General features: G+C 48.2%; 7 protein-coding genes across 7 annotated transcripts; 3 read left to right on the top strand and 4 right to left on the bottom strand.

The window, feature by feature from the left end:
* Positions 1-476: 476 nt before the first annotated feature.
* On the bottom strand, positions 477-2300 carry MYCFIDRAFT_157527 (uncharacterized protein). Its single transcript, XM_007932879.1, has 4 exons — positions 2150-2300; positions 2025-2098; positions 854-1972; positions 477-759 (listed from the first exon to the last, which is right to left on the bottom strand). The coding sequence occupies exons 1-4, from the start codon at positions 2293-2295 to the stop codon at positions 542-544; spliced, it is 1557 nt and encodes a 518-aa protein (XP_007931070.1). The 5' UTR covers positions 2296-2300; the 3' UTR covers positions 477-541.
* A 7712-nt stretch (positions 2301-10012) lies between these two features.
* Positions 10013-11584, top strand: MYCFIDRAFT_83850 (uncharacterized protein; the record flags this gene model as incomplete). Its single annotated transcript, XM_007932878.1, has 1 exon — positions 10013-11584. One exon carries the CDS (start codon positions 10013-10015, stop codon positions 11582-11584), a length of 1572 nt encoding a protein of 523 aa, XP_007931069.1.
* Positions 11585-11740: 156 nt separating this feature from the next.
* MYCFIDRAFT_212478 (uncharacterized protein) lies at positions 11741-12679 on the bottom strand. The gene has a single exon (XM_007932877.1). The coding sequence runs from the start codon at positions 12657-12659 to the stop codon at positions 12231-12233; it is 429 nt and encodes a 142-aa protein (XP_007931068.1). The 5' UTR covers positions 12660-12679; the 3' UTR covers positions 11741-12230.
* Positions 12680-13198: 519 nt separating this feature from the next.
* On the bottom strand, positions 13199-14311 carry MYCFIDRAFT_157523 (uncharacterized protein; the record flags this gene model as incomplete). The annotated part of the gene is made up of 2 exons (XM_007932876.1): positions 13199-14059; positions 14176-14311. The coding sequence occupies 2 exons, from the start codon at positions 14309-14311 to the stop codon at positions 13575-13577; spliced, it is 621 nt and encodes a 206-aa protein (XP_007931067.1). The 3' UTR covers positions 13199-13574.
* A 485-nt stretch (positions 14312-14796) lies between these two features.
* MYCFIDRAFT_83853 (uncharacterized protein) lies at positions 14797-19047 on the top strand (the record flags this gene model as incomplete). The annotated part of the gene is made up of 1 exon (XM_007932875.1): positions 14797-19047. One exon carries the CDS (start codon positions 14797-14799, stop codon positions 19045-19047), a length of 4251 nt encoding a protein of 1416 aa, XP_007931066.1.
* A 519-nt stretch (positions 19048-19566) lies between these two features.
* MYCFIDRAFT_43581 (uncharacterized protein) lies at positions 19567-21352 on the top strand (the record flags this gene model as incomplete). Its single annotated transcript, XM_007932354.1, has 3 exons — positions 19567-19656; positions 19708-20957; positions 21031-21352. The coding sequence occupies 3 exons, from the start codon at positions 19567-19569 to the stop codon at positions 21350-21352; spliced, it is 1662 nt and encodes a 553-aa protein (XP_007930545.1).
* A 104-nt stretch (positions 21353-21456) lies between these two features.
* On the bottom strand, positions 21457-23843 carry MYCFIDRAFT_43609 (uncharacterized protein; the record flags this gene model as incomplete). Its single annotated transcript, XM_007932356.1, has 2 exons — positions 21457-22264; positions 22432-23843. The coding sequence occupies 2 exons, from the start codon at positions 23841-23843 to the stop codon at positions 21457-21459; spliced, it is 2220 nt and encodes a 739-aa protein (XP_007930547.1).
* Positions 23844-23964: the final 121 nt, after the last annotated feature.

Below are 23964 nucleotides of genomic sequence, written 5' to 3'. Positions count from 1 at the left end.
CTCGACGGCAATGACGAGGAGTTGACTGCGATTGAGCGTCATCGATTCATTGGCCTCAACAAGGGTCGCGCAGTCATCTCGGCACACTCTCCATTCCCGCGAGGTCCAACGTCGCATATTAGCCCAAGCCAAGCCAGCCCGAGGATGACTGCCATTGACACTCGACGGCCAGAGACGGAAGCAGAGCTTGCGAGGCGCGAGATCGTCGCCCTCGATGACCCTAAGCGTGTTATGGAGGTCATGATCAATGCTTTGACCCCTGCGAGCAGTCCTCCGGAGTCTCATAGTCGACCGAATCAGCCACACACTGCAGGACCACAGCGGCCCGCGATGGTGGAGAACCTCATTCAGCTGATGCGAGATTTGGGTGAAGCAACGTCTGCTGTGTGAGTGACGGATTTATGCATCGTCGAGAGCATTCGTGACAGCGCAGTGTTTCAATGAATGAATGATACCATGTATAGGCAATAATTCAGCATGTAGAAGCATCACATTTCGGGAATGATCGATAGGACTGTCGATAAACCACCCTTGTTCTTCTTCACTCACCGACCTCCCGATCCACACTCCACTTCACAGCTCTGTCAATGATCGGCCACTGCAAACTCGCATGCCTGATCCGTTTCCCAAACACAAAGAAAGGAATCCAACACACCAAAACAGCAGCACTGATGCCCGCCATAGCCCCGAAGGCATTCTGATACCCAGATTTCTCAATCCAAGGATTCGTATAGAACGATAGCAAAAATCCAAAAGCAGCTGTTGTTGTCGGAGGAAACAAAGAAAAAAAAGATTAGCCTTCTAGGTCCACTGCCTTGACGCACACATAGAAACGAGAAACTTTCACACTCACATTTAAAGCCCAACTGCGTCACGACCGTCTCCCCGGCAATCGGCCGATACGCATCGACAATATACACCAACGAAACATTCGTCGCCTGCGTGATGCTGAAATTCAACAACCCCAACCCCAGCGTCGGAAGCATCCAATGCCACCGATGCTCAATCCCGGCTCCATACAACACCAGCGCCAAAGGCGCAGTCACAAGTCCAATCGTCATAGCCGGTAATCGAAACTCCGGCTCCCGTATGCCACCATTCCTCCTCGTGAAAAAATTCGCGGTCCAGTCCGAGAAATTTCCTCCTAGAGCGATTCCGATCACGGCGCCGACGAGTCCGGCGATGAAGCAGAGGCCGGATTGCCAGGAGTTGAAATTGTAGGTTGTGGAGAAGGCCGGGGCGAAATTTGAGGTTATGGCTACGAGGAAACCGATTGTGACGGACATTACGAGGGTGGCCCAGATTACGGGGGGTAAGAGGAGCATGAGTACGGGACGCATGAAGAGTTTCAGGAGGGATTCCGAGGTGTAGGTGCCGGTGTAGAGGTTTAGGCCGTGGAGGTAGGAACGTTTGGGGGGTTGTTGGTGGGGACGCGCGGCGAGGACGGCGGGACTGCGAGTGTAGGAGGTTTCGGGCATGGTGAAGAAGACTAGAATTGTGACGAAGCCGATGAGGGCTATGGCGATGTAGTAGATGTAGTGATATCCGAGGTTGTATGCGATGACGCCGCTGAGGATGACGCCGATCGAGACGCCGAAGTTTAGGGATGCGGTGTATACGGCCATGACGGTGCCTCGCTCGTGCAGGAAGAAAATGTCGGAAATGGTCAATGGGGCCAGACATTCTCCTGATCCCGCAGCGAAGCCCATAACGATTCTCGCGACGAGGGTGTTGGCGTACGTCTTGCTGACGCTGACCCAGATCGTTGTGATTGTGTAGAGAGTGAAAGATGCGAGGTAGACTGGTCTCCTGCCATATTTTACGATCAACGGCATCCAGACTAGGTTGCCGAGGCCTTGGAGTAAGGCTGTGGTGGTGAAGAAGTATGCGATTTTGGAAATTTTGGAGGTGAATTCTGGGCCTGGAGGGCCGAAGTAGTCGATCGTCGTTTCTACTATGGCTACCGTCGGACCTGGATCTTTTGTCAGAACGGGCATCCTATTTGTGTGTTGGGAATGCCATACCTGCTGCCAAGAAGTTGCACATCACCATGGCAAGACACACGATGAAGGCTTGATAGTAGCGGTAGCCCTTTGACCTATACACTCATCAATGCCAGATCGAAGGGCCTAGGAAGGTTCTACAGTACCAGTTCAAAGGATCATTGGGATCGCTCGACGGCGTCGGGATGAGCAAGACTTCCTTCGTTTGAACATTGTGGAGCTGCACACTTCCGAGCGTGTTGACATTGTCCCATTTCTCTTTTTGCACGTCGGCAACGCTTTCTATTGTCATGGCCTGTTCGAGGTTAGTAATCTTCGCGCTGCCGTTGTAGGTCGCCATGCCACGTGCTCGTCAACGCACGCTTTGAAGGAGATCAGAGGTGGTGCGTCTGTCCTGCCATTGCGTCCTGAGGGTCTAGACATTGTTGGAGTACCTTGTTGACCACGGCATGTCTGCGGGTCCCTCGTCGCATGGCAGCCATGCTCCGCCCAAGGACCTGCATAGCAATGAAACACGCGAATACTCACCTTCACGGACGCCGGCTGTGGGGTCGTACATGATGAAAGTCGTGGATGAAGTCGTTGATCTGCCAGGGTCGCGACACGTGCTGGGTCTTGGCACCCGCTCCGGTGGTTGTGCATGGATCACTTCGTCCCCACTCCCGGATGAACAAGAATAACAACCCGGAATAGCGTCTCGCCAGTCAGATGGCTTGGAAAGACGGGAAGAAGTTCGGATGCCGGCTTCCCAAGCACTCCCGTCACCGTGGGAAGTCTCACTAGCAATAGCACGCGTGTTGTTCGGGCATTGGGGAGAGCAATCATCCGCTACTTCACCTCGTGAGGCTCTAGCCAGAGCAAGATTGATATATATGTAGCAAACGTATGTTGCCCGAAATCCATCCAAAAGAGGTCTGTCCACCCGGCGGGACATCATACATCAGCAATGAGAGCCACTCTGTCGGTGCTTGCTTGCACTGTTGTGAATCGTGCTAGGGATGCAACTAATTATCGGATTGACAACTATGTAACTATACGAAGAAGGATTAGGAGCCTGCTATAGAAACTATAGTTAATATACCTATTATATGTCCTTCCTCTTAGTATAGGTTAGCTAATAGTATTAGCTAACTAGCATATTACCTAACTAAACTATAATACTCCCCCTTAGGTAGAGATAATATACTATTCAGATTGGATACTCTAAATCTAGGCTTAGAGCTTCACTTTATCTTCTAACTGCCTTTAGATATTAGACTATATCTGCTTTATATATAGCTTTATATGCTATACTACTTGCACGTACTTATATTACATTATTTACTAATTAGTTTGCTTTAAAGTAATGTCCTTAGTCGTAATTGTAGGGTTAGTAGGCGCCTATAAAAGACACTTAAACTTAACTAGACAACTTGAACTTTTACAATCTACTCTTTAGCAATCCCCTAAGTACTAGCAGCCTCTACTAGAATTCAAATTCTTACTAAGACCTTTTAAGTCTAATAGCTAGCCGAGACTTTATTATAGCGATAATTCTTTACCCTAGCCTAGGGAGTATAGCGAGTAGTATAGGTAGTAGTAGCAGCGGCGGCGGTAGTAACGATCTAAACAAGAATCGGCACCCTTCGCGTTATAACAAGCTCTAGCTTATAGAGACTAGTAAGTATTACTATTAAAGGTTCCCCTTTTCTAACAATTTGCTAACTAGGCGCAGTCCTTAAGGAAGTTTAGTTAACTGTCGCGATTCTCTAGAGAATTATCTAGTACTTAACTAATATTAGTCTAGAGTAGACTCCGCCTTAGCTACGCAACGTTAATATTAGGCATTTTATTACGAGCTAGGATAATACTCGGCTGTTTCTAAGTGTACCTCCGCGTCTGCGTAAGGCGGCTAAGGCATTCAATTTAGGCTTAAAATCGAATGTTAACTACTTACCTACCGCGCTTGTATATACGGCTGCTACTAGACGCGTATATACTAGTAATAGCTAGTGCGGTCCTTGCAAGCAGTTAAAGGATCCGTACTTAGAGTGTATAACTCTAAGTTATCGAATTAACGGTTAGGATATCGCTTTCCTAAAGGGCGCTTATACTAACTATACTAGCCTAAATTATTATAGTTAATGCGAGTTCTCTAGTAAGTTGAATCTAGTCTTATACATTTTTTGAAGCTAAAACACTAATCCTTTTGTTAGGTTACGTCTCTCGGCTACGCTCTAATACGAATCGTTAGACGCCTATAGTGCCTCTGCCGCCTCGTAATCCGGGGAGTAGAGCAGGCACTAATTAGCGTCGTCTGTACGTACTAGTCCCGTCTAGCATCGATTAGAGTACTCCTTAGGGCGCCTAGGTAGTAGCAAATTTACTACTGTAGTAGGCAAATGCTTATACCTAGGCTACTGCTTAGGGACGTAGTCGTAGTCTAGGTTCTAGGTTGTCTACTAGTCCTAGCTCGACTCGTAATTCTAGTAGTCCTTAGAGGGGTTTCTCTAATTACGAAGATAGTAATACTAAGATAGGTAGCTGATTAGGGAGATTCGGTTTTTTCTAGTAGATAGAGAGCTATAATATATGTTTTCGATTTTAAAATAGGCTAGGCAGTCTAGATTAGTAAAAGCCTTATAGTATTAGAGAGTTTCTAACTCTTAAGGGCTAGGGTATTTCTTCCTACTTAGTCTCAATATTGTTATAAAAGAAATTTTGCAGCTTAGACTATATAGTGCAGCTAGGCTGTTTCTAGAAATTAGAATGAAATTCAATAAGTGTATAAAGCTTGTTTTCTAATCCTACAAATAAGATTTTTCTTTCTAAAGGAGTAACTTAGGAGTTTGTCCTAGAGACGCTGTATTATTAGAGAATTTTGTTTAGAGATTTAGGCTTAGTGAAACAGTCCGCTAGCTGTTTGTTAGTAGTGACGAATTCGATACTAATCTTTCCCTAGGTATACTATTCTCTATAGTAGTAGTTCCTAAGGGAAACGTGCCTCGACCTCTTAGAATTTATATAGTCCTTAATAAGGGAAATAGCTAACTAGTTGTCTACCTAGACGTAAATCCTGTTGACTTCTTCCCTAGTAAGTAGTTGAAGCTTAGTTATTAAATTTCGGAGCTAGTAGATTTCTCTATATGCTTCTATTAGAGCAATATACTCTACTTTAGTGCTAGAGAGTACGACTTCCTTTTAGAGCTGTAATCTCTATATAATTAGAGTGTTGTTAAGAAGTATAAGGGCGCCTAATATTAATCTTAATAATAAAGGGTTACTAGCAAAGTCTACGTTAGAGTATACCTAAAATTCCAAAGTTTTCTTCTTTCTAAAGACAAGTCCTTTGTTAACTGTGCTAGCAATGTACCTCTAGAGATGTTTAGTAGCTATAACATACTTAGGTCCGGGATTCTAAAGGAATCTAGCAAGGTGGTTAACGGTATAGCTAATGTCTAGTCTAGTCTAGTTAGCTAGAAACTACATTTTACTAATTATAGTATTAAACAGCTAGTAGTCCTAACGGTTATAGGGGGTTATAAGAGGCTCGTAAAGCTTCTTAAGTAGATGCTTTATTAGCTTATACTAGTCTAAGCTATACTTCTAAAGCTTCTCTTTAGTATAGTGTGTCTAGGAGATAGTAAGGTTTCCCTCCTTGTCTTCCTTTAGATAAAGGCCTAGAAATAGGTTAGACGTAACAATCTTGATTATATACTTCTTACGAAGACCTTTAATTAGAGCATCGATCTTTGCCTTAGAGGTTCTAAAGATTTAGAAGTTATCTATATAAAGGAGGATAAGAATACTATTACCTTACTATAGGCAATAGTTACTCTTTGTCCTACTTAGGCTAAGTTGACGAAGAGTGTCTAAAGCATTATAGTGCTAGAGATTAGTAGCCTGCTTAAGGCTATATAATCCTTTTCTAATACGGATAATCTACTTTAGAGGGTGCTTCTTAAACAGGTACGCGCCTTCTAGGGGTCTAATAAAAATCTCTTTATCTAGAGGGGGATTTAAGAAAGCAGTCTCGATATCAACCTGTCTTCGCTTCTAGTTTTTGTTTACTAAAAGCCTAAGGACAAGTCTAGCAGTAGCTGCTCTTAGTATAGGAGTATAGGTATTAACATAGTTAAGACCTTGCTTCTATATAAAGCCTCTAGCTGTCTATCTTGCCTTATATTTGTTAATAGAGCCGTCTAATAGGTATTTAATCTTAAAAACCCATTTTCCTATTAGAGGTGTTCTGCCTTTTAGTAGGGATTCGGCTAGAATCCACTCGATTGCACTAGACTTTTTAAGAGACCTTATCTCTTTTGTAACGGCTTTTCTCTATTCATCCTAGTTAGGCCTTTTTAGGGCTTTAGCTAGGGTTATTAGGTTAGCTAGCTTCTAAGCATCTTTTATAGCAGCAGCTATAGCAATCTTAGTGATCTTGCTATAGTTATACTTAGCTACGGCTCTACTAGACCTAAGTCGTACTTCGGCTTAAGGAGGGTTTAGCTAAGGTGGGTTAGGAGCCCTCTTTCTCTTGCTAGTAGTCTTAGGGACTTAGAAGGGAGTAATTAGGGTATCTTCTAGTTTAGCAGTATCTGTTTCTTAAGTGTACTAATTTTTCTTAGAAGCAGCTTCCTACTAGGCAGCTAGTAGTTCTAGTTAGTGATTTTGGAGTATTAGCTTATTAGCTATAGGTATTAGCTAAGGTAGTGTTCCTTGCTTAAGTATACCTTACTCCCCCTAAGCTGTAAGGGAGTCTTCCTAATCTTCCTAATTATAAGCCTACTAAGGCTAAGGGATACTACCTCTAAATAGCTCCCCCTAAGGTTCTAAAGAGTGCTAAGTTGTTTAGTTATTACTAGGGAATAGTGCTAGGATTCCTAACTCAAATAAAAGGTTAGACTGGGTTTCAAGTACCTAAATAGTCTCTTAAGGGACAGCTAGTCTCAAATACTCCCCCTAAGCTTAAAGGGTACTTAGAAGCTTAGTGAAATTGTCTTTATAGACAAAGTCCTCGTTGAAGGTAACGTATAGAGAGAATCTGATATTATGCTGCTATACGCTATCCTTCTAGTACGGGTTCTAAAGCAGATAGTTTGTTGATAAATTTTCTTAGAATCTAATAAACTAGAATACGAAAGCTCTTAGTGCAAATTTCTAGGAGTTAAGTCGTTCAACCCCGGATTCGAGGTATTTAAATACCTTATAGCCAAATCGTCTCGTCTTAGACAGGTTAATGTCTATACTGCCGATATTCAAGTCTAATTCGAAAGCCTTAAGTAGAACTTCCTTAGTTCTCAAGTTTACTAGTCTATTAGTTAGGTAAATCGAATGCATTACTGCAAAGCACTAGTAGTATATTAGTAGGCTAGAGTCAATTATTATTGCTCTTGCCTTAAGTAGAATCGTCTTGTTTAACGACTCTATAATACTATTCTGCTCCGGTGTATATAGTATAGATACATCCTATCTAATACTAACTTCCTCTACAAAATATACTAGATCGTTGTTAGTAAACTCTCCCCCGCTATTACTAAAGATAATCTTAGGGATTTTGTTATATTACCTCTTAATTCTAGTTATCCAGTTAATTAGCTTGTTACTACTTGTTACCTTATCTTTGTTTCGAAGTAACAGACCCTACCTAAGCCTAGTTTTAGCATTAGTTAGGATTATAATGTACCTATTTCTAAACAGATTAAATAGTTGTACGCCAACAAGGTTAATATAGACTTCGTTAAGGGCTTTTTCTAGTCTAGTTCTATGTTCTCTTAATATAACTCTTTAAGCTCTCGAGAGCTTATAGGTCTTATAGTGCTCGAGTTTAGATGTATTAACTTCTTCTAGGCCTAGAATGGCTTCCTTAGTAGCTATTAGGATCTTGTTGCCGACGTAGCCAAGTCTCTAATGCTATCTTAATGTATCCGCTCGTAGTCTAGCGATAGCTAGGGCTAATAGCTGCCCTTTCTAACTCGATTCTAAGTTTAGTTTTAAAGCTGAGCCTAGCATTTTGACTCTAGCATCTTTAAGGGCAAGTACTCCTTATACTTCCTCAACCTTTCTAATTAGCTTGCCTTTAAGCATTAAAGTGCCTAAAGGTCTGTTTAAGTGAATGCTACATTTCTTCTAAAGACGCTCTACTAAGATTAGGTTGTAATCTAAGTTCGGGGAGTAGAGGACGTCTATTAGAGTAATTAGGGTTTTCTTTCCTTTATAGGTTAGGAAGATATTAACAGTTCCTAATCGTAATATACTTAATTTTCCTACTACTTAGGAGAACTGAATAGGCTTAGTTAGGTGCTTAAGATCGCTAAACTAGCTCTTATTCCCTATAATGTGTAGTAATATACCTATATCCCAAATTTTTGTGTTAGCTATTAGGTTCTTAGAGCTTACTATAGCTAGTCCCGGCTTTGCAATAGCTCCCCTAATTAGGCCCCTACTAAGGCCGTCTAGCTAATAGTCTCCCTTATCTTCCGAGTTAGAGGAGGAGTCTAATTCATCTTTATTATTATTAATAGTACTACTAGATTTGCCCTTTCCTTTACCTTTACCCTTCTTGCCTTTGTCTTTATCTTTATCTTTACTCTTATCTTTCTTTCCCTAACTAGGTAGTGCTATATTAGGGTGTTGCTTATAGCACTTAGCGTTAGTGTGCTTATACTTGTACTAAGTGCACTAGTCGTTATTATTGCTAATAGCCCCTCTAATAAGCTTTAAGCCGCTAGATAACTGTTTAGGAGGCTTTTCTCTCCTTAGGGACGTTATTATTGCTTTAAGGGAGGAGTCCTTAGCTTTAGGCTTCTTATTATGCTTCTAGGATCTAAGCTATTCGTAACTAGAAAGGCCCTAAATGAATAGCATCCTAACAAGCATATTAGGCATCTTAATGTCTAATAACTTTATAGGCGCTTCTATTATTATAACTAAGCTAGCAAATTGTTCTATCGATGTTTAGAATCTGTTAAACTACTACTAAAAAGATTCGTAGTACTACTAGGTGTTCGGATTAGTAAGGGGCATCCTAATGTGCCTAATGAGTTTGATAGTATCAAATATGTCTACGGTTACAATAGGCTTATATAGAGCCTTAATGTAGTCGTATGTATCCTTAGCTAACTTAGGTATATTACCGAAGTCTAGTCTAAGGGCAGGGTCGAGTCTAGCAATAAGTATGCCTAGGGCTTAGATGTCTTTCTTCTTCTAGTCCCTAAATATGTCTCTATACTACTAATCGGCTAAGTCCCCTATAAATATGCTTTTTAGAGGTAGTTTTATTTTATTAGCCTAGTTAAGTCTATAGAATACTATACTAACTAGGTCCTTTTCTAGAAAGGCCGCCTAGAATATAAGCTTCTAGTCTTAGAAGTTGATCCCCTTTCTAAGAACTTGATTCTCCTTTGCTGTCTTTATCTAATTAGTGTCTATCGTTCCTAGCTGCCTTTTAGTATAGTGCTAGGTAGGGCTTATAAGGGACACTTGCTAGGTTTTAGTCCGAACTAGAGCTCTTAACTAGGTACCTAATAGGTCTAGATAGCTAGCTCTGTTTAGTAGACTCTAGAAACAGTTATTTTATAGTTGAACTGGATAGGTAAGCGTATACGCCGGGCTTATAACCTATTGTGAATCGTACTAGGGATACAACTAATTATCGGATTGACAACTATATAACTATACGAAGAAGGATCAGGAGCCTGCTATAGAAACTGCAGTTAATATACCTATTATGTGTCCTTCCTCTTAGCACAGGTTAGCTAATGGTATCAGCTAACCAGCATATTACCTGACTGAACCACAACATGCACGGAATCTTTTCCGCCCGCTTTTCTTCCCTCGAGTCCACTTCGCTCCATGTCTTGCTCCCTTCCGCAGCTGGAATCAACACCGCGACGGAATACATTCACGTGTCCCGCGAGTAGAATATCGCTGTGGAGAACCTGTAGGACGCTGTGCTGGGAGCTATAAGTATACTTCACCTGGTAAGTATAGTTCTAGCTCTCTTACCCTTTCACGCCGATAGGAGTATCACAATGATCGGGCACACTTTCGATTTACTGCAGCGACAGGCACTTGAGCATACGCTTCGCACAGCCATCGTCCTTCTCATATGTCTTCCAATCACGTACTTCCTAATCAACGAGGTCATTCGGTACAGAGCAAGACTACCGGCATTCCCGGGCCCGAGAGGACTTCCCGTCATCGGTAACATCGCAGACATCAGATACAACGCCGCAGAAAAGTATCGGCAATGGTCGCGCAGATATGGACCAGTCTATCAAATCCAGCTCGGTAACATTCCCGTGATCGTGGTCAACAACGCCCAGGCAGCAAAGACAATCTTCGGCAACAACTCGCAAGCCCTGAGCTCCAGACCAGTCTTCTACACCTTCCACAAGGTCCTGTCCAACACCGCGGGCACGACAATTGGCACCTCTCCATTCTCCGACTCCCTCAAGCGACGAAGAAAGGGTGCCGCATCTGCCTTGAACAAGCCGAGCGTGCAAACCTACATTCCACACCTCGACATCGAGACGCTCTCCTTCGTGCGAGAGGCCTTCAAATATGGCGACGCAGGCAAGACAGCGCTGGATCCCATGCCACTAATCCAGCGTCTCTCCCTCTCCCTCTCTCTCACTCTGAACTGGGGCACGCGAATGGGCGACTCGGAAAACGCCCTCTTCCACGAAATCACCGAAGTCGAAGAAGCAATCAGTCGCTTCCGCTCCACCACCGGAAATCTACAAGACTACATCCCTCTCCTCCGCCTCAACCCTTTCAGCTTCGGCACCCGCAAAGCCGCAGAAATGCGAGCGCGCCGCGACGTCTACCTGAAAAAACTCAACGCGGACCTCGACTCGCGCATGGAAAAAGGCACCCACAAGCCCTGCATCCAAGCCAACGTCATCCTCGACCGAGAAGCAAGTCTCACCGCCGAAGAACTCACCTCCATTTCCCTCACCATGCTCTCCGGCGGCCTCGACACAATCACAACCCTCTTGCAATGGTCCATCGCCCTCCTCAGCCAACGTCCCGACATCCAAACCAAAGCCATAACCGAAATCCGAAACCTCCACCCCACCCTCCTCTGCGACGAAAACGACGACATGAAATGCGAATACATCGTGGCCCTGGTCAAAGAATGTCTCCGCTACTACACCGTCCTCCGCCTCGCTCTCCCGCGCTCGACAGTCCGCGACGTCACCTTCGAAAACAAACTCATCCCCTCCGGAACCACCATGTTCCTCAACGCCTGGGCGTGCAACATGGACGAAGAGATCTGGGGATCGGATGCAGAGGTCTTTAGACCCGAACGCTGGTTGGAGAAACCTGATGCTCCGTTGTTTACGTATGGGATGGGGTATCGAATGTGTGCGGGCAGTTTGTTGGCGAATCGGGAGTTGTATTTGGTGTTGATGAGGATGTTGAGTTGTTTTGAGATTTTGCCGTATGGGGAGGTGGATGTGCATCCTGTGAGGGGGAGTTGTGATCCGAAGAGTTTGGTGGCCATGCCGGAGAGGTATCAGGTTCGGTTTGTGCCGAGGGATGGGGAGGGGTTGAGGAGGGTGTTGGAGGAGAAGGAGGGGATGGGGGTTTTTGAGTAGATTGGAGATGTGCTGGACGGACGGACTATCTTGTCTGCTCGAATTTGGTACACCGTGTAGACTTGATGGAATCATTCATCGATCCGAAGACGAATTCTCTCCGACTGATCTCACTGGCAGGTGGTCGCCTTGCCATATCCTCGAGTACCAGTCAGTGCAAATGAACATGCCAGCGTCCATCTCCAAGGGAAGCTCCTCAAAAGGCTTCAACTCTACCCTCCACAATCTGTCTGACCCTTTGCTCCAAATCAGTCATGCCATATTTCTGACTTTCACAGACGGTGTATTCCCTGCAGCAAGTTTCACAGTATGGTGAATCGCAGCTATGTTTGTGCAGCTGTCCAATATCATTGAACCTTTGAGGCAAGGCGATAGGACGAAAATCTCGCGCAGGTGCGGATTGCGACAGTGAGAATCCAGAAATCGAAATGGTGGAGTGATTTCAGGCAGGAGAATGTGTCGTCGTCGCGCGAGCAAGTGAGGAAGGAGTACGCGTATTCGTCCTTCCATGGCGAGCTGAAATTTGTGAGATCGATAGCGCTTCGCTTCGGATGTGTCGAGAAGTGGTACAGCGGACCGGTCGTGTGGCAGACGCGTGCAATGCCAACACAAAGTCGCTATGGCTCGAAGCTTGGCTTAGTTTGACTCAATCTTCTTTCCACTGCAGACTCCAACTCCCATTCTGTAGGCTCACAAGATCCAACTCCTCCAAATCTCTCAGTTTACACCATTCAACATTCTGCGACAGATTCCTCATCGGGACATAGATTGCTTCCGAACTCAACGCACGCTTGCCGACCTGCTCAACCAAACGATTCACATTCGTCCTCAGTGAGGCAAACCATCGTCGATGTGCATTCAACGGCAAGACCAAATCGAAAGGTCGAAAATTTCGAATTCGAGAAATCTTTTCGGGACTAAGGTACTTCAAGAACTCGTGGGCTGAGGGCGGTGATGGGGCCGAGAAGATGTTGGAAGAATAGTATATCGGCGTTGCTTCGGCGCGGATCCAGCGGCAGACGTTGAGTAATGCGGGTTCGCAGAAAGATTTTTTCTGGTATGCGTAGGGGAGCATGATGGGCTCTCGGCGGACGATGGCATGGGAGTATATTTCATTTCGCAGTTCTGCCGGTAGGTCTGCGAAGCATAGCTTGTCTTTGATCGTTAAGACCTTCGTTTCGACCGGTAGTGGTAGAAGCGGGAGCCACATTCTGTCGCAATGCACGTTGGCCTAGGTGAGGAGGATGGTGGAGAGGGCGGATGGGAGGAGATACGTATATCTATCTCCTCTCGTTAATATTACCTTACCTTGCCGGGTTGCCCACACGCGTTCACGTCACGCGATTGATGTGTGCGTGAGCTACGCATTGATCATTGTGCATGGCCAAGCCGCTCTTTGCCGGGTGCTGCACCATGCATCCTGGACCTGGGTACAAGCGGCTTGGAGCCGTGCAAGGACTGCAACTTCTTCGCTGGCATGGCCGATGGATGCTGATGGGCCATTATTGCCAACATTCGTCGCACGATTGTGAGTGAGGAGATCCGGTCTAGATATAAATCCGACCATCAGATCATATCAATGCGGTTGAACAAGAGAAGGTGAAGTGCATCACGCCGCCGAACCTTGTGACATTTTCATGCATCGCGACCTCGTCCGCCGAACCCTGGTTCATGCAGCATTATTGAGCGGTCATCGCTCAGCCTTGCGATTGCGCTGTCTCACTGTCGCAGTCGTACATCCGTTGTCACATTATTCCTCATCTACACATTGTATGCCACCAAGATGGCAAGCACTACCGCGGACCAAGCAAGCACTTGTACGTGTGCATCATTATTGGCGGCCAGCCGGTGTGAATGCTGCCAGAATCTGTTCCATGCAAAGACGGAAAGGATGACATAGATGAAGAGCCGTTCGAAGCGCAGATTTGGCGCCGCGACTCCTTCTCTGACACTATCCAATTGCTCGATTGTCCCAGGCGGGCGCATTGCTTCAGAGGTCCTTGCGGAACTTGGACGGAATGTTCGCTTCAATGATCGCCATCTTGTCCATACGCTCCTGCTTTTCTTGCGCAGCTTCCATCTCATCGTGCATGCGGAAATGCTCGATGTCTTCGGGGTGGATCAAATCCTCCTCCTTCGTGTTCTCATCGTGGTATTTCTCGAAGTGGTGGATCTCATACTCGTACTCATCATCACCGTGGTGACCTGGGCCCCAACCAATGTCGGGCAGCTTGAGGCCCTGTGCTTCTCCCATGGTGTACTCGGCAAACGAGATGGTCCCACTCTTGTCGCGATCGAAGATCTCGATGACTTTCTGAATCGCCTTCTCCTTGTCCTCTTGTGAGATATGGTTTGTGGATTTGTCCATGCCACCATATGTCTTCATAAGATCCTCGACAGTCCATTCATTGTTCGAATTGTAGTCGTGGAGGTTGAAGAAGGATGCGGCGTCGAATGATTGTATGTGGTGCTCCTCTGCGCGCCAACGTCAGCATTCCACGGAACGTGAATATGCCATAAAGGCAGTACTGAAGTCGTCCTCGTCTGGTGCCCGAACACCGCAGACATCAAGGTGCAAGGTTCAATCTTACCAGCCATGTGCTTCGTGGCCCAGTCGGCATTTGCGTCTACTATCGGCGCCTGCTCGTGTGCATGGTTTCCATTTCCATGCGCCTGCGCAGATCCTATGAGTCCAGCTGCAAGAGCTCCGACTGAAAACAAATACATCGTGAGCGAATGGATGTGATATGGAAGAAAAATGGGGATGAATGCATTTCAGGGGGCATAAGCATAGGAGAGCGCGAGCGCTTCGGTGGTCAGCGTCAGCCGCGGATCCGAATTGACGTGCGTCAATCAACATTTGATGGATGGCTGTTCATTGCACGTCCACCTCAGCTCATGCAGTGCAGCTTTCTCCGCCTTCACATCGAACGCGTCCTCCCGTATGATACAATCGCCGTTATCCTCGCCGTCGCTGACCACTTCAAGAAAGTCGAGACGATTGAGATACCATCGCTTCGGGAGCCCTGTGATGGCCTGAATGGTGACGGTCGATTTGGATGCTCAACCATGCTCTGTTGGTCGCGACCAGGGCCACCTGCAATAGCGCAGGACTGCTCGAGCTCCAGACACTTTCTTCCACCCTGATGAGGAGAGCAGATTGAGATAAAAGCCCTCGGAGACTTCTCCGCACTCCTTGCTCGACCTCCAGCATGGCCGTTGAGGGCCCGGAAAAGCCATGCACCATCGTGCTCCACGATGACCGCGTATCTGCCGTCGACATTCTGGCCGGCCCACGCGTGATGCACGTGGGCGAAGTTGCCTGGCTCTCGGCTTCAGCTGCCCGAACTCTGTGTATCTGCCCTTCTGGTGTGGCCGCCACGTCAACCGAAATTTCCATCCATGTCTCCTTGGCCTCGAAGTTCGGATTCGAAAACAGGACTCCGGGCCGCATTCGCATGATAGAGGATCCCGAAGCTGCCACAGCGACGCACGTGGAGCTCTTGTTTCGGGAGCAGTATCTGAACAGTGCCGACATGTGGCAGCTGATGAAACGCGTTCAACACACGGTCGTCTACAAAGGCCAAGTCATGAAATACCTTGGCAGCATCACAGCCGAAGTGAGGAGCGTCTGGATCGCAGGCAAAGAGCTCGACTCAGCATTCTGTTCGCATCCTGAGACCAAGGCGATTTTCAGGAGTGCAAGCGCGAGGTTCACATTGCTGATCGAAGTGTCGCGGGAAATGCTCGAGGGCTGGAGTCAAGGAGAGCTCATGTACGAAAGGCTAATCTATGGCTTTTTGTGGGACCTCTTCCATCGATGGGAACGCGCCAAGGTGAAACACCATGTCTCTGTGGTCTTGTTCGGACGCTCGCTAGTTGCTCCAGGCGAGCAGAAACGAATGTCCGCAAGTGAAAAGCAGAATGACGATTTCTTCTACGTGCTGGCATCCGAGCTGCCGAGCTCTTCCTGGGCAGAGATCGTGAAGAAACTCAAGGAAGCTTTCAACGATCTGACTTTGTCGCGTGCCGTCTCTCTTGCCTCGGCAAGTAATATGCTGGAGGCCATACATTTGACAGCAATGGACTATGCGGACTTCTATACAGACGCGCACGTGATGAGCACCGGTACTTCAATCGTTGCCGTCACTGCGGGCACTGGCTTGTTCGATGCCAACCATGAGCTGTTGAAGCAGACCACGGACCTTTTGGTAGGCAATAGCATTGGCGTGGACATAGTGGCTCTGTCTCCGAAGCCACTGCATCCAGTGCCTCTTTTCAAGTACGACCACGAAGGAGTCGTCGAGTACGCTTTACCACACTGGGTGGACATCTCCTTCTGGAGAAGCCCTAATGATGAACCCCAGTCTACATGGACACTGCCAGACACAGAAGAGCCTGTGCATGACATCGCTTTGCCTCCTATGCAAGACTCTGGCTTCACCGAGGTCGACGTAAGCATGATGGACTTCTACGACAATCAAGTATTCAGTGATGAGCCGATGAAGAGACTCACAACTCGTGCATCCAGATCATCGCCGCCTACCGACCCTGTCGGCTCCGCTGAAACAGTCAAGATGAGGCTCTCCACAAGCCGAGATACCCAGAAGAGTCGATCGAATCCGACCACGGATCCGGTCAACATACCGACAGGTGAAGCATCGCCCGTGCCGAGCAAAGAACCGTTGAGCAGAGCGAAGCGACAACGGTTGCCGGCTCATCCCTTGATGCAAACCGGCGGACGAAAGATTAGCGTCGGTCCCAAGGGCCTGGCGATCAGTCGTGGTGCAGCAAGTACCACTGTGTCTGCCGAACATGCTCAGCAAGAGAAGGACCTTACATTTGGCACATCGGTTGCTTCACACAACAGCTCAGGCGGTCTAGCAAAGGCCATCCGTGCGTCCCTAGCACGAAAGCCGTCGCTGCAAAGCCTTAAATCGCAACGCATCAGTGAGCCTGACGAAGGTCAGACATCAAGGCCGATCAATATACAGAGCCACCAATCTGGTCATGATGACAACAGCGACCTAGCTAGCATCATCGAGCAAGGTATCGAGGACACGTTGGTGAGCAAAACATTGCAGAATGATACATCCCTCTCTGCAACGCCCAAAGCCGGAGCTAACTTTGGGAGTCGGCCAAAACGTGACTCTACTCATGAAAGTTTGAATATGATGTCCCCATGGGTGATGTTGTTGAACCCCTGTAACCCGACAAGAGACAACATGAGAGTCGCCAGCCAATACCGCAAGTGGCAACATGTGTTCCCTCGTGCTGTAAGCACTGGAACATTCAAATGGTCGGGAATGTGTACGCCGGCAGAGCTCCCACTTACAGCAGAATACAAGCCGTCGGGCACAGAGCTTGAAGTATACTATCGCAAGAAGGTGAAGCTACACAACATATCCAGCTCTTCGGGTCTGCGCGAAGAGTCTGCGAACATTCTGGTGGAAAGGCTCATTGACGTTCGCCTTGTACGTGGCTTCCAGATCGTGGCCATCCGGAACGCATCTCAAGAGCAGACGGAGCACAAGGAGCAACCAGTGCTACTTTCTCTTGGACGGCACTACCATCAGATACAGCGATTCTCCGACTTTCAGGTTCAAATAGTGCAGTATGAACCAAAGGCGGGGGTTGGAAGTGAAGACAAGGAGACCCAACACTACCTGACTTCTTACGAGCCAAAGATGCGGCTCTCGACGGGGGCAGTCGTGCGACCTGAGGTCACGTACCATTCTGAGGCTCCAATAGCTGATTGGACCCCCTTGGACGAACACATATTGGGACTTGCTCCTATGCCTGACATTAATGCCAAGTTCAGGGTCAGGCTGATTCTCATTCCAGTCGAAATCCACAGAGGAGACAACATCAGCCGTCTTGGAGGGCTCTCTGATGAGGAGAGGCGCATCGAAGGCATTCAACGCCTGACGCAGGCATGGCAGCGCCAAAGATATTTTTCGTCGGAGGACCAGGCTCACCAGATATCAGTGAAGAAAGCTGCGTCAACGCCGTATACAGCGATGAGAGATCCCAATCCACTCGCGATTGAGTATCAGACCAGAGATCCCAGCGTCGTGGTAAATGCACACGGTCCGGCTTTGCTCAGCCAATTGGAGGAGGGAGAGTTCACCACGCCATTGTTCTCGGACGCAGAGAAGCATCACAGCAGCAACTTTGACATGAGTAAGCTCGTCAGGCAAATGCAAGAGCCACCACCCCACGGCGTCGAGGTTCGTGATCGAAGGTGGCTCACGCTCACACATCTCAAGTGCTTCCGAGGAGATGAAATGACAACGTGGCTACTTGGTGCCTTCAAAGACTTGGAACTGCGCCAAGATGCCGTAGCTGTCGGCAATGAGCTGATGAGAAGAGGCGTGTTCTCGCACGTTCGACAAAAGCACAAGTTTCGTGACGGGCACTACTTCTACCAGATCAGCAGCGCTTACAGGACAAGCGAATATCCGGATACCCAAGGCCTGTTTAGCAAGGCAACGTGGCGATCCATACCGCCTACTCCCATCGCAGAGTCTATAAAGTCTCCAGTAGTGCGACCAGTGAGCGGTATCAGCACTGGCCATTCTAGCTCTTCTTCCGAAATAGGCACGCCAGGCCTGCATCCAGTGGAGCAGAAGCAGATCCTGCTCAGCCAAGCCATGCAATTCAACGTTGACCCGCAAAGAAAGTCAAGCCATCTGCAGATCCTTCAACTGCATTACGATCGCATCCATAACCCAGAGAATTGCTACCACATTCACCTGGAGTGGCTAGGAACGTCGCCCAAATTCATTCGCGAAGCACTCACAAGGTGGTCCAGTCTTGTCGAGGGGTATGGGCTGCGACTCATCCAAGTGCCGCTCGAGGAAGCAAGCAAATACCGTGAACACCATCCATTCGACCAACCACAGTCGATCAATTTAGTCGTCAGCCCTCCAGACAAAGTGTTGGCAACTCCCCTTCTGGAGCCTCACACCTTTTCGCCCCGCATGATCGAGGATCGGTTGGCCTACCATAAGCGCATTCTGAAGAAGATGGATTTTGTACTTGACTACGAATCAGCCAACGCTTTCACAACATCACTCGATGTGATGTATTCTTTCGGGCCTCCTACGTACAGTCATACGCAGTTCGTCCACAAGTCAGGCCTCGTCCTGGCTCAGATCATTGCGAATGACGTGGTTGGCGAAGCGTGCGATTTTCTGCTGCTTCCAAATCGCCTTGCAGCAAGCAAGCTCTCCACGTCCTCAAAGCATACCGATCCGGAATCTCCTGAGAACGTAATCAAGGCCTTCAAGACTTTCTGCCGCGACGAAGAGGCATTGCGACATTTCTACGCCGAAGTCGACAACCGCAAACCACCAGGTGCTCCGAGCCCGCTCAGCAATGCTTTCACCTTGGATTCTGATGTGCCATCATTATCGCTTCCGCCGCATTTGTCGCTAAGAACGCAGCTGAGAGGGCTGTAACAGGATGACAGCTTCAAGCTACAGGGCCGAAATGATTAGGCGGAGCTCACCGTGGCACGCCGAATTTGGCACCGGTTGCGTTGCACAGAGTACGCGCTGATGAGTGATCCTCTAATCGAGATAATAATTTCTGAAAAGACGTCTCTTCGCTTGATCAGTGAGTGACACTACTGGGTGCGGCCGCTCATCACCCGGCATATCTTTCTGCCAAGCACAATTACTTTAATCTTGTGGTCAAGAAGGCTGCCTCCCGCAAAGCTACAACCCTTGTCAGCCCAAACGGATGCTTCGGCTTTCGGCTCTACTGCTAAACGATCCCAGCAACAGACAAATGCCAACAAGGAGTATCAGAACCCCAGAGCTTTACGAGAGCTTGTTGCGCAATCCCGAGGCCAGTTCCCGCATTAAGAATTGTGATTAAAGTGAGCTGTGAGAACACCGGACGTTCTCCAGAATTCGGCCTAACATCATCAAATTGCACGTAGTGACCAATTTCAAGAATCAAGAACAGAAACAACCATGCGTTCCCCATATCCCGATGTCACAATCCCCGACGTGGATCTTTGGACGTACATGTTTGAGCGGAAAGAGCTTCCTTACAGTCCCGACAAAGGTCTGAGTAAAAGTGCTTGACCTGGCTACGGCTGCTCACTGACGTATAAAGTCCTATTCCACGATACCAATTCGACGCGAAAGTACCCATACGGTCACCTTAGAACGACGGCCTTGACGTTTGGACAGTCTCTCTGCACAGAATGGAAATGGCAGAAAAAGGATGTTCTCGCCATCTTCTCTCCCAACGACATCGACTTTCCAGCAGTAGTTCTCGGGTGTCTGTGGGCTGCAGGCACTGTCACGACAGCAAACCCAGCATACACCGCAGCCGAGCTCACTACACAGCTTCAAGATTCGGGTGCGAAAGCTTTGGTGACGCATCCAGCATGCCTAAAGACTGCCTTAGAGGCTGCGAAGCGTAGTGGTATTCCACAAAACAGAATCATCTTGCTTGGTGGCAGCGGTGGAAATCAAGAGTTGAAACATTTCACAGCCATAAGAAGCTTCAGCTTCTTGGGACGTGGAAACATTGCACGGCCGTGCACAATCGATCCCAAGAATGATATCGCGTTCCTCGTCTATTCGAGCGGAACCACTGGGAAACCGAAAGGCGTAATGCTTTCGCACAGAAACCTGGTCGTGAACTGCCTACAGGTCGACACAGCATGGGGACAATTTCTATCCTCCGGCACCCAAACCGGCGAAGGCGCACGCTCGATCTTGTTCCTCCCCATGTACCACATCTACGGCTTGATGGTCCTCACCTGGTCCGCATTCAAAGGCTACGAAACCTTCACAATGCCCAACTTCGATCTCCTGAAATTCTGCGAAATTGTCGAGAAAGAGAAAATCACACATAACTTCGTTGTCCCCAAAGTCATCCTCGGCCTCGCAAAACACTCCATTGTCGCAAAGTTCGACTTGAAAAGTCTGAGAATGCTCATCTCCGGCGCGGCGCCTTTGACCCAAGATCTTGCGAATATGTGCTATGCACGCCTCAAAATCCCCATCGCGCAGGCGTATGGTATGAGTGAGACGAGTCCTGCTACGCATGTTGTGCCGTGGGAACAATGGGAAAATGGAATCGCATCGGTTGGTCGACCGATTTCCAACACTGAAGCCAAAATCGTTTCTCTCGATGGCGGTGATGCGGAACTGGGTTCCAATCAAGAAGGCGAGCTTTGGATCCGAGGCCCGCAGGTTTTCAAAGGCTATCACCACAATCCTACCGCTACGGCCAACTGCCTCACGCCAGAGGGTTGGTATAAAACTGGTGATGTCGCGTATGTTAATGAGAAGGGTTTCTTTTATATCACCGATCGTGTCAAGGAATTGATCAAGTATAACGGTTTCCAGTAAGTTTCACCACCACCACCTCCCCCTCAAACCCCATCTCCTTCCTCAACTCATCAATTAACCACTCTCCAGAGTCGCGCCCGCCGAACTCGAAGGTCTCCTCCTCGCCCACCCCCAAGTCGAAGCCGCGGCCGTCATTGGACTTTTTTACGAAGAGATCGCGACCGAAGTTCCGAGAGCGTATGTCGTTGTCAAGAAAGGTGTGGAGAAGACGAGGGAGACGGCGGAAGGGATTGCGGGTTGGTTGAAGGATCGTACGGCTCATCATAAATGGTTGAGAGGGGGGGTGAAGTTCGTGGATGAGATTCCCATGAATCCGAGTGGGAAGATTTTGAGGAAAGAATTGAAGGCTTTTGCGGAGAGGGAGGGGAGGGGGAGGGTTTGGAAGCTGTAGATATCTATCTGTCGGTTTTGGCTTGGGAGAACTACTCACCGATCAGCGAGACGCGAGGGCGGTGCAGAAAGACATTCTTTCGGTCTCTGATATATATCTACTCATCAACCTAAATTGAATTCACTGACCCCACCACCCATTTTCCTACTCATAGCCTGCATTTTCCTCTTGGCTTCCTGCGCATCTACTTTAGCAACATCAACATCATCATCTCGCACCACCTTCCTCTTATTCTGATTCGCCTCACTCTTCGCCTTCTTCGCCGCTCCAACTCCAGGCCGTGAGCCTGGCACACGAATACTGCCCGGCTTATCCCTCAACGCGAACGCCTTGGCAAGATGTCCCAGATGCAGTTCCTGCATGTTGAAAATGTGTCGTTCGGCTGAGACGTGCGTGGCATAAGCTCGAACATGTGATTGATAGGCGCGACGAGCTTGTTCGAGATGTTTCGGGTTTTCTAACGCCCAGCGTTCGATTTCGATTTGGAAGTCTGTGGCTTTTTGTTCCCAGTCGTTGGGTCCGACCACGCCGGTAGTTGGAGTGAAACCTTTTTTCATGAGTTCGGAGGATTCGTGGCGGGTGAGGTTGCGGGGTTTGCTTTCTTTGAGGATGGTGATGTAGCCTTCTTCGCGGCCCGGTTGGAGGAATATCATCGCTCGACCGTCTTTTCCGGCTCGCGCTGTACGGCCGATACGGTGCAGATGGTCGTCTTTGCTGAATGGGGGGTCGTATTCGATTACTAGGTCGATGTTTGGGAGGTCGAGACCACGAGCTGCTACGTCTGTGCATATGAGGACAGCAGGCTCGGTGGAGGCCGAGAAAGCTTTGAGAGTGCCTGTGCGGGTGGCTTGTTGCAAAGACCCGTGCCTGGAAGTAAAGTCAGCTCCGTTCTCAAAAGTGTCGGCTGGAAGACTGAGCTGGCATTGGAGTGCACAGCCTCCGAAGCACGGTGGAAGCGAATCGATACTTACAGTCGGTATGCCTCAACCTCGTTATCGCTGCCAGATATCGATTTTGCTTTGCCATGTGTTCGAGTCTCGGAAATCGTGTTCCCTTGAATAATCTTTTTGGGGTCGGACTGCTGCTTCAACGGCTTATGAGGTCGTTTCGATGGTGGTGATTCCTCCTGAGCAGCAGCATTGCCATCGCCTTGAGTCAGAAGCTCGAAATGGAAATCGACACTATCCGCACAGCTCATGAAGACGATGCATTTCATCACGCTCCCTTTCCGCTTAAACGTCTGCTTCAGCACTGCCACAAGCGTGACGAGCCGCTGTTTTGGAGGCACGATCACATAGCCTTGCTTGAGTTGCGCGGGCGCTGAGAAGGTACTCGCTTCCGGTTCGCTAGCCTCACCATGCTCTTCTGTATCATTTGCATCCACTGCAAGAGTGACTGGATCTTTGAGTGATATGCTGCGCAACTGATCTATACTCGCCTTGATGGTAGCCGAACACAGCACCGTGGTTCTTCGATCTGGGAGCCCTGGAAGCGGCGACTCAACTCGTTTCCGAGAACGAAGATTGAGCACACTGATGATCTTTTGGATGTCCTGCTCAAACCCTAATTCCATGAGTCGGTCTCCTTCGTCGAGTACCAGCCATCGTACGCTGCTCAGATCTAGCGTCTCAGTGTGTTCCAGATGATCGACCATTCGTCCTGGCGTTGCTACAAGAATGTTCAGCCCCTTGCGAAGCCTCGCTTTCTCGGACTTCTTCTTTTCGCCACCGATAACTGTGCCTGCCACTATCCAGTGATAACATGACAAAAGCCCTTCTAGCACGGAAGCGATTTGTTTACTCAGTTCTCGTGTAGGCGCCAAGATAATCGCGAACAGTCCCGATTCGCGGCTGAAGTCTTGGCCAGAAGCCTTCATTTTCTTCGAGATGGTAGAAATACGCTCGACGATTGGTAGCAGATACGCGAGTGTCTTTCCGGAACCAGTCTGGGCTTGTAAAAAGGCGTCTGTGTCGTTTTCGCAAAGCTGTTTGACTGCCTTCCGTTGGATTGCGGTAGGTGCCTTGATTTCGAGCTTCCTCAATAAATGGTTGGCCAAGGACTCCGATAGACCCAGAGATGTGAATTTTGCAGTCTCGTCATTCTTGAGGGGCGCGTTTGTAGGTTCTATAGGCGTGTCGTCCACCGTCTCGACTGGTTTGGGTGCAGAAGAGGACTTGTTGAAGGAAAAGAGCGAAGAGATTACTTCGCCATTGGTGGACTTGGGAAGCACATCGTGCCCGATCCTCGCTCGTTTCGCAGGCCGACCTTCGATTTGAGACGACGCATTTTCTGGCGGCTTGCTTCGTCGGTCGGATGCCGTGGAGTTGGCGTCGCCAGCCGATGCTCGTTCCTGGGCCTTCTTTCGGCCATATTCGTGCGATTTTCGAGCCGTCAGTCGGTCCTTCCAACTTCCACCTTTCAATTTCGTCTTCGGCAATGTGAAAGCGTCAGTTGGCAGCTCAAAATTGAGCATCAGTCCATCGTCAGCCATGTCGAAATCCGCTGCGTTGGTAAGCTATATTAGACAGAGTGGTACTGTAAGAAAGAAAGTCGAAGTTTTGAGGCCGAGACGAGACCCTGTAGGACTAGCGGCGGGCGGGAGCGGGAGCGGG

Source organism: Pseudocercospora fijiensis, assembly GCF_000340215.1.
Source record: "Pseudocercospora fijiensis CIRAD86 unplaced genomic scaffold MYCFIscaffold_9, whole genome shotgun sequence".
NCBI lineage: Eukaryota > Fungi > Ascomycota > Dothideomycetes > Mycosphaerellales > Mycosphaerellaceae > Pseudocercospora > Pseudocercospora fijiensis.
The sequence above is the reverse complement of the archived record's forward strand: the minus strand, read 5'-3'. Positions and strand labels throughout refer to the sequence as shown.